This window comes from Apis dorsata, unplaced genomic scaffold, assembly GCF_000469605.1.
Source record: "Apis dorsata unplaced genomic scaffold, Apis dorsata 1.3 scaffold_887, whole genome shotgun sequence".
Taxonomy (NCBI): Eukaryota; Metazoa; Arthropoda; class Insecta; order Hymenoptera; family Apidae; genus Apis; species Apis dorsata.
Window position 1 is genome coordinate 157,791 of NW_006264003.1, and position 10,708 is coordinate 168,498.

Here is a 10,708-nt window from a genome sequence, read left to right on the forward strand (position 1 = left end):
TCTTTAATTTTGAATATTAATTTTTTAATTAATTTATTATTCTGTATTTCTATTTTTCCATTAATTATATTATAAAATTGATATGATATTTGATATTTCTTTTAGAAAGTATTTTATAGAAATTTCATCTATTATATTTATAATAATTTTTTAAATTGTCGTTTATCGTTATTTTTTTTATTCATCAGACATTCAAATAAAAAAAGTCAGTCATCAAGATATTATTATTATATTTATATTATTATAATATATAATACATAATAATTCCTAGCCAAGTTTAAATTAAAGCATAAATAAAACAAAAAAAGAAAAATTATTGATAAAATTTCAAATACAATATAATAAGATGCAATCAAGTACAAACTTACCGAAAATCAGGTGAAAGTTGAAATCCACTGCCAGACTGAAGGGGACTGTCTGGAAAAAGATCCAGCCCCTCATTCACACTGTTACTGGGGCTAGTTGTCGTGTCAGCTTGTAACCCACCGTTTTTTAGCGCCTCGATCTTCTTCCTTACCCTACCACGTCGTTTCTCAAATTTGCTCGTTTCCATGGTTATTGCTCTGTGAGTCATTGACAATACCGTGGCAAAACGTGCATCGTGACAACGACCAATTATTTCGCAAAACATATACGATTTACTTACCTTCTACGCGATTTCCCTGGTTTCGCGTCACGATTGATCATCCACCAGGAACTCTTCCCGGTACCCTCGTTCTGTACCCGCATAAATCTGCTGTGTAACGATAAGTTGTGCCTTATAGAGTTCTGCAAACAGAAAGAATAATATTTCGATCAGAAAAAATTGTAGATAATTAATATGAATTATTATAACATCTTTTGCTTTTTTAATGAAATTATAATTAACACAAATGAAATATTGAAAGCAAACTTTACATATTATAAATAATCTTATTGTCCTATTTTACATTTCTAAATTGAAATGAAGTATTGAAAAAATTGTTGTATTAAATGTAAAAATGTATTAAATGTATTAAAAGAAAAGTTTATAAAGTTTATATACATGACAAAATTTTCGCAAATATTATCTATATGCTTATTTTCCATATATTCCTTCGAAAGGTATATTTTTTTAAATTTTAAAACATTTATCCAACATTTTACAATTGATATACAATAGAATTTCATTTATATAGAGTTTACTAAATATAATTGATCAGATATTGTCATTTCGATTTTCATCAATTGTTTTCATCAATTCTCCATAAATAATATTTCAGATGAAGTTAAATAATTTCAAGAAGATTACATTTTGATATTACTAATTTTTTTTTATAGATGTTTACAGAGATATGTGATGATTATTAATATTTTTTAAAATAGAATTATATTTTTTACTATAACATTTTATATAACTTGATATTATCTAGAAAATATTAATTTACTTACGTTCAATCATTGGTTTAAAAAATATTTTAACTTGAAATTTGTAAAATTTACAATGAAAAACAAAGAAAACATAATTAATAAACTATCACTTTGCATATTCCTTGTTTTTTATATGCTAAATTTTATAAATTTCAAATTAAAATATCTCATAAACTAATTATTTTTAAATATATGTAGACTAAGATTTTTTTGAAAGAAATATCAAATTATATCAATTGGTGCAGTAAAAAAAAAACATGAATAATCTTCCATCTAAAAAACCTATTAATATCAAATTCTTTTTTAAATTTCATGTGAAATATATTTTATGGATAATAACAGTGATGAAAATCGAGATGGAAATATTTGGTGAATCACCTTGTATTATTAGAAATGTATTGTATCGTATGATACGATATAAATAAAAAATGAATTCATTAAGTCTTATGCTTATTAACACTTATTACGTTTGTTTTTACATTAATAATATTTGATATATTATTATGCATTTTAGAAAAATATTTCATCATTTTATATGAACTATTATTAATTGGATAAAACATCATAACTGAGAGAATTAAGTAGACTCCTATTATATGAATAACCTGGTTATATGAATATGCTTATTTCCAGCAAGTTCATATAAATGAAGTTTGATTATAATTATTTCAATCGTATATGTCAAAATTACTTTTGCTATAGTATATATAGTATATATATATACTTGATTTCTTTAATAATTCCTTTTTATCATTCAAATAATATATTAGCATTGGGTTACATAACAATATTCATTTAATTTCACTTTGCATTGTAAAATAAATATAATTATTAACGCTTTTCTGTCAAATTATTAATTATATTTTATAATTACAAAGGATCAAACTTGATATTGAATAAATGTTATTATTAATATTATTGTTTATTTATTTATCATTTTCTTGAAGTATCTCTAGTAATTTCATTTCATTTCAATCATTTTGACATGATCTAATTTTTTTAATTATTTTCGAATAATGTTTCATGTTTTTAATATAACTGTTTTTTATTATATTATTTTATTTTCGATTGGATTAGAATTGTTTTAGATTAATGATAAATGAATATGATATTATTTTTATCATGTGGTATTCATTTATGAATGATAAAGTATAAGCTTTTTTCTCTTTCCATATCATTTTTTCTTCTAGTTATTATATAGTTTCTATAGTTAATGATATATACTTATATATTTTATTTTTCTCTTTTTACTTTGTATGAATAATTCGTAGCTATATTTATTATGTATAGATTATTTTTTTTGTTGAAGTGTTGTTATTATCATATCTTCATTTTTGTCATTTAAAGATCATATTTTTTTTTATTATTGTTGTAATTTTTTTATATTTATAACTGTTATTTGAAATTTATTGTTTTTTATATTTTCATATATATTTAAATATTTAAACATATTGTTTAACATATTTCGAAAAACATTTTTTTATTGTTTATAATTGATATGTATTGACATTATTGCTATTGTTTTTTTTGTTTCCAAACAATTTATTTTTATTTTTATTGCTAATAATGTATATTTTTCCTTTTGATATTAGTATTGCATGTCAACAAGATTTCTTTCTTGTTGAAGAATATATTATATGTGTTTATATTAATTGATATTGTATAAACAATTGTTGGTGTATGATCACTGTTGCGATACATGAATCAAAGAAGTTATCATTTCTCAAAATCTTTTATAGCAACTTATAATTTCAATTTCGCGAAAAAATTTACAAACATCTAACGATATCCCAATATCAAGTTCCTTTTACTGTTTTATATTTGCGAAGCAATGCTACGATTACTCCAACTCGACAAGCTGAACGTTTTGCATTCTCAGAATAGTTTTACGTTATATACAAAATCAAATTGAACAATGCATCATGAGAGATTCATGTTTTATGATCCCTAGACAGAGACATTCGAAACGGAGTTTGTTCATTAGGCAAATTGAATCGATATAGTCGCTTGGACCTTTCTTCCTCCTTCTAAAAATTTCTACCCTAATACGAAAGTAGCGTCGAGAGGCGATAACAATTTCTTTTCGTCTTCATCCTATAGCAATATCTCAGCGTATAGTATGTATACAGTATGCACACACAAGCCAAGAGAGAGATAGCTTTTACGTAACGAGGAGGATGGTACGATATCGCGGCACAATAAAAATTACTTTTACCAAATTGATGCTTCGTTATATATCGCGCTTGAAACTCGCGACATACTCACGAATTGTTCGTCTGGAACTTTTCAAAATTACAAGGATACGGTCTTATTGCTATCGTACGCTCAAAATGCAGATTTTATTTCGCACAATCGGTATGATACTTTCGCGGAATTTCAGACATTAAGCACAAACGAATTTTATTTGATTGATCGTAAGTGTTTGAAAGATTTTTAGATTAGTTTTTGTAGAGAACAATGACAGAAATTGGCCAAATTTAAAACTGAATGCCAATCTTTTCTGTATTTTTTTATAGCTTTTTCTTTAACTTTATAATTATTCATCTGAAAAATAATAAAAAAATTATAAAACATGGAAATAAATTTTTTATATGTCCTATTAATCAGAAATTTATTTATATATTATTCAAATATAGGAGTTTCTTAAAATATATAAAAAAATATAACTTGTAAAAATTCTTCATTGGACATTTAAAATTGGTCAATTTCTATTATTTCTTTTTTATTTTGTATAGATAGTTGATCTTTTATTGCATCATAGAAATGAATATTTGTAGATTAAAATGAAAGATAAATGCATGTTATCTACGATGATTTAAAATATAAAAAAGAGATATAATACGATAAATAATATACAAATAATGATATTAATTACATATCATATATATATTATATTTCTTATTATAGAAAAAGGTAATAAAGTAAAATATAAATTAAATATATTTAGATAAAAAATTTTTCAGAAAATCATGTTTCTGTATATTGCGATTTATAAATATAGCGGAACAGTTGCTACAAGAGAAGTTGCTACAAAAATATTAAATTAATAAAAAAATAACATATTGAAATCTTCTAAACATAATAATAAATGTGATAACTACTATTAAATGTCTTTCACAATTTTAATAATTATAAGACTTGAATATTGATGTTTATTATGCAATATTTAAATATAAAAATATATATTAACCATCCACCAGATTATTAGAAATAGTTCCAAACTAATCCACAATTAAAATCGTAGCAACATGTAACAACGATAAAATAATATCATGCAATCATTCGTGTCTTGATAATCTGTGCGTATATTTGAGTGGATTCACTTGCATAAATCTACAAAATAGGTATAGCTCATTACTTTTATTACACCATAATGTTTCCTTCCTTTGCTGCGGATTTTATTCTTAAAACTTGACTTATCTCGTTTCTTCGGCGTACCAAGGTATATATATAAAGAAAGAAAGCGGATAGGGAAAGTTAAAGTATCGACAAAGGGCGATTGCTTGTCACGAGTACCGATGAGGATACTTTTATCGATCGATTCACAATTCTTTTTACCTTTTCTTTTGGTGATAGACTCGTCGCAGAGTTCACGATAGCGATCCAGCTATTCGAGTCGTTCGATCGCAGACTATACAGAGAGTTTACAACCCTATCATTTCCCGGCCTTTATCGGCGTTATACTTCGAAGATGAAGACATTTTTGGCGCCGCTATTCTGATTTTTAAATCGATTTCGGTCATTCGCATCTCGAAAGGGACAAAAAAAAAACGAATCAATCGGCCGACGAATTTATTTTCCGGCTTTACAACAAACCATCGCGACAGTGATCCGTTCCTTTTTATTGCAAAACATATTATCCACGTTTATGTTCTTCTTTCTCTTTTTTTTTTTTTTGATATTTCCTTTTGATTAAATTTAATTCAAAAATTTAAATTGATTCAAATATGTACAATATATACAATATACGTGGGGCACTTTTGGAAAATCGATTTTCGAAAGATCAAAACAAAAACATAAAAAAATATCGAGCAAGGTTTATTTATTAATTAAATTATAAGCAATTAAAGTTTAGCCTTAGATGAAGCGAGATACAGATGGAGGGAGATACGGATAGCTCTATCTCCATCACACTGTCATCATGCTTTGTTTTTCGCTTCATTTAACGCAAACTTAAACTACTTAATTTAATAAATAAACCTTAACCCATATTTTTATATTATATTTTTTGTGTTTATTTTTATCTTTAGACTTTTCAAAGATGTTTTACGAATATCAGATATATCAAAATTATTGTAGATTAGATTTTTATTGTAGATTTCGTTTTAGATTTCTGTTAGATTTTTCTATCTCTTCTTTATGAAAAATGACAAACAAGATATTTTGAAATGAATCGATTCGTTTTAAAATTTGTAAATTTCATTCAATAATTCCGTTTCAATTATTATTAATACATAAAGATTAATATGACTGAAAAAAAACAATTGATTTAAAAATTTTAATTAAATGAAAGTTTGAAATAACATGAGCTTATGAAAAATCTTTATTGCTTATAATTATTCTTCTTTATTTTCTCAGATAATTATATAAAGTTAATTATATAATGTAGATAATATATTACTAAAAAATTTATTAAAAAATAAGAATTTTAATTTTATAATATATTAGTTAAAAAATAGAATTGATAGTAAATGAAAATTGAAATTCTTTATATTCTACAATAATATTTTTATAAAATTCTTTGAATTATTGTAAGTCTTTTTTTTCAATATAATCGAATCATAAAACATCTGTTGACTTATAGACGCAGCATATGTTGCGATACATATTTTTCATTTTTTGAGTCTTTGTATCGAATAATATTTCACAAATGTACACATCAAAAGGTACATATCGTGATAAAAAACGAGAATCGAAAATGGGAAAAGAATTGAACAAACTGGCGTAGTAACAAAAGAAGAAAATAAAAGGGACAAACGTTGTCGGGGCAAATTTTTTCTTTGATTAGTACAATGAACGAGAAGTGTAGTTAAAACAACTCGCGATATGACCGTTGTCAGACTTTATTCCAGTTATTGAAATACAGAAAACGTTTGCGCTTGCAACATTCATATAGGAATACTCATAAAAAGAACGAGATCTCAACGAATATCGGGAAAAAACGAAACTTAAATTTTATTGGTAAAATCGATCGGCAAACTTTCAACGTTAATGGTATCCACTTTGTTGAAAATATCGCGACGATAAACTATGGATTTCTGAAATAAAACATTTTTTACTTTTTTTATAATATATTTGATTATCCTCTTTCATTGATCATATTAGATAATTTATGATAAAAATATAGATAAAAATGAATTTCTATTAATTATTTGAAGAGAATTAATAATTAATAAAAAAATGGAAATATTTATACAATTAATAATTGGACACGATTAAAAATTTTGTTATATTTTTATTTTCTTAACTTAAAAATTGTTTTTAATTGTTGATTTATAAACATTAAATTGTTTATAAATCATAAGAAATAAAAAAATTACTGAAATAAAAAATATATGAAGAATAATATCTATTATTTAAAACTATTGATTTTTTTCATTATTTTTTTGTATATTTATTGAAAATTTTCGAAAAAATATTACAATATTAAATTTTTAATCTGATTTTATTTTCATTATTATATCATTAGATTCATTTATCTCGCACCATAGATAAAATACAAAATAAACATGGCATGCGATGCTTTTTCGTATCACAAGAACTTGAGGATTACTTAGTCTCCTTACGATTTTCGTGTCACACGCAACATTATCGATTCAGTATAGAACGAGCACTATTTTGTAGCATTAATAGTAGTTGAAATTAAATGAAATTTATTTATAAGAAAATATAAATAAGATATAGATTAAAAGTTTAGAATAAAATATAAAAGAAACGTATTTTTCAATCTTTATACATAAATTTATAATTTAGATAACTATGAAATTTAAATTTATTATATTCTTAATGTCTTCTTTTTTATTGCTATTGTTTCGAACAAATAAATTTTAATATGATTAATATAATCTTTTCTTTTAATTAAAGAAGATTAAATAATAAACAAATAATTCTTTATTTAAAGTGTAAAATGCAAAAAAATATTTTTATCTTTAATGTAAACATTAGAAGAAAAATATTATTTAATAATTTCTTGAATTCGAAATGCTTCAAAATATATAATTTTATTATTTCAATCAAATTTTATTTAATTAATCCAAAAGAACAAAGATTTAAATTTGCTATATATGTAAAGAAATTTTTATAGTTTTTTACAGTTATTTCATTAGAATACCGACATTGTTAAATAAATAAGTTTTTAATAAATTATAAAAAATTCAGTTCCGAAGTTTTGCAATTATTCAAAATAAATATATTTTTAATCATTGTACGATTCTACCAAAATTTGATGATTTCTTTTGCATTTTATCAAAAATACAAAATGAATTGAAAACAAATGAAGAAGAGATCAGAATGAACAAAATTAACATGCTGATAAGAGAAACGAATGCAATGGTAAAATTTTTCAATTTATAATTTTTTAAAATAAAGTTCTTATCATATTATATTTGATAATAATTATATTCTTATCATATTGTATTTTTAAATTTCTGATTAAAATATGAATGAACACTATATAATTTGGATATTTATTAAAATAATTATACAATTATACAGTTAAATAAATTATAACTTTGATCTTATTTCTATGAAATAAGTATAATCCAAATTATATATGTTATCTTATTTTAAGAATTTCAAATAATTGATAGAAATTTCATTTAAAAAAAAATAATGATAATAATAATAGCAAAGAATTTTAATTTGCAGTTTTAATTGTATTAATTGTTTTAATTGTTTTACTAAAATTCGAATTAAGCTATTGTAATATGAATGAATTTTATGCAATATATCAAAAATTTATCTATTCTCTACTTTTAAGTTTATCGTTATTGAATACATATCACGAATAATCTTATAGAAAAATGATGACGCGAGGAAAATTCTTTCGTTTTAACCACAAGAATTCATAAATCATGGTATTACAAACAAGATTCTTATTGATCTTAAAATTTATCTCATTTAATTATTACAATTAACTTATAAATGACAATTGAATGTAGCATTTGATAATTCATATAAAATTAATTATAATATTAAAATTTTAAAAAATAATAATGTAAGTAAAAATTAAAAAATTAAAAAATTGTTTTACTAACAAAAACAATATGTATGAGAAAATGTTTTTTTTTTATTTTTAGTATTTAGATAAATAATAATATTCAAATCAGAATATAAACTGGATATCATATTCATCTTTTATGTATAGTATGCTGTTAGCAGCTCAGTTATATTATATTATATAGCAGATTTCTTTTAAAGCTTTAATAAATGAAGATCTTTTCGTAGCTATTAATTATGTCCTGTATTATGCATACATATACAATGGCGAGCAAAAATATAAACTTGTTTAATGCTTGTCTTGTCTAAAAAATGGAATAATAATTTCAATTATAAAATATAAAATATAATATTTTATTTTCATTTATATTAATAATATACAAAGTATTTTCAAAAATAATAAAGACTATGACTATGAAAATTTTTCATTTCAAGATTGTGTTTAAGTTGACATTTTAAATTAATATTTTATTCATTTTCTCTTTTCTGATTTTCATAATTTACGATATTTGCCATATTTGTTATTAAATTATATAATTGTATATATCTTTTCTGTTATGCATATATTCATAACACATATATGATGAATTCTCGAATCTACCTAAACATTATGCTGCATTTTATTCATCGAAAAATTTTAATTACGAAACCAATTTTTTATTTTCGCTATATATTTTATATCTTCGTCTCTATAAAATTTCTTCATCTTCGTTATATTCAATGAAATTAACAAATGTCAAAATTTTATAAAATATTTTATAAAATATCGTTTCTTTTATTTCTATAAAATTATTTATTTATTTTTTTCTTCATATTATTTCTTTAATTTTTAGCAAAATAATAACATATTTTATAAAAATCCATAATTTTTGAATTTAGTTTATTTTACTTTGAATGTTCGATTCGTTCGATAAGATCCAGTATCAGAACTTTCTATTCAATTCAAATCAATTTATATTCTCATCGAACTATATCATTTTCTTTCAATCATCTATCAACTCATTCTCTTTTTTCTTTAACTTTTAAACTAATTCTTTTCAAAAAACAATGAATAATCTATTCACTAGCCTTTTTTACTAATTTTTGAGCCACTGTTTTTGGTGTCTTTGTACATTTCGAGCGAATATATCGCGAAATTTTATATCTCTCTATCGGAAATAATTCGTGGTTCTTTGTCGAAATTGAGGCACAATCATGTTTTTCTTATCTTGGTCACTATTGTCTATTTCACGTCACATTTACTTGCAATTTCACGTAGCGATAATCCTTTATCATACAGAGAAATACTCGTTTTCCTTTTTTCTTCGTTGAGTGGTTTCATATTGAATTTCGCGATTTAAATTTAAAAGACCGAGAAAATATAGTGGATTTTGCAAAACGTTATTTTCTATAATCGTCAACAGATAATTGTTAATTATTTCTATTCCTTTATGAATATTCATTCGTTACATTTCTAATGAGATGTGCAAAATTATAAACATTAAAAACAAATCAACTATTATTTTTAAAAAAATATTTTGTTAATATAAAGAAAATTAATTTATTTACTAAATCCAGCTTATAATTATAAAATATTCGAAATTATTTCTTTACAATATTTATAATTTTTTTTCTCACAATATATATATTATTTTAAAGAATAAGATAGAATATATATAGATAAGAATATAATTCCTATATTATATAGCTACAGTAAATTGCACAAAATATAAGAAATGCTCAGTCTTTTTTTTCGAGGTTAGTATCATGATACAAAATTCCATAAGACGTCATGTCTATCTTTTACCTTGTCCGTGCTTCTAGGCTTTTACTATCAGAAACGCCCACAATCTCCAACGAAGACCGGACTGCCATCTAGCAGTCAAACACTTCGACAACCAAAGTAATCCGTTGGTGAAAACCCGATATTCTGACAGCGATACCGGTCGACTGACACGGTCGATCCAAGCGAATGACATAATTTCACGGTGGACAATCTTCTTGCATATCGCGATACTTTCGAAGGCAAGGAGTGGCGCGGAATGAAAGGGATAGGATACATTGTAGGTTGTGCTCTCTATCGGGGAGTGGCTCGTTGATTCTCTCAGTGTCCAGAGTCGTA

The 10,708-nt window shown here is 23.6% G+C and overlaps 1 protein-coding gene across 3 annotated transcripts in view; it reads right to left on the reverse strand.

Moving 5' to 3' along the window:
- Positions 1–10,708, reverse strand: part of LOC102681098 (forkhead box protein O) — a 344,280-nt gene that overhangs the window by 128,828 nt on the left and 204,744 nt on the right. For all 3 annotated transcript variants that reach the window (XM_006623397.2, XM_006623396.2, XM_006623398.2), the window contains 2 exons: positions 647–768; positions 369–563 (listed from right to left, as the gene is read on the reverse strand). In XM_006623397.2, the coding sequence (XP_006623460.1) occupies positions 369–563; positions 647–768 (317 nt within the window). The remainder of the gene's footprint in view (positions 1–368; positions 564–646; positions 769–10,708) is intronic.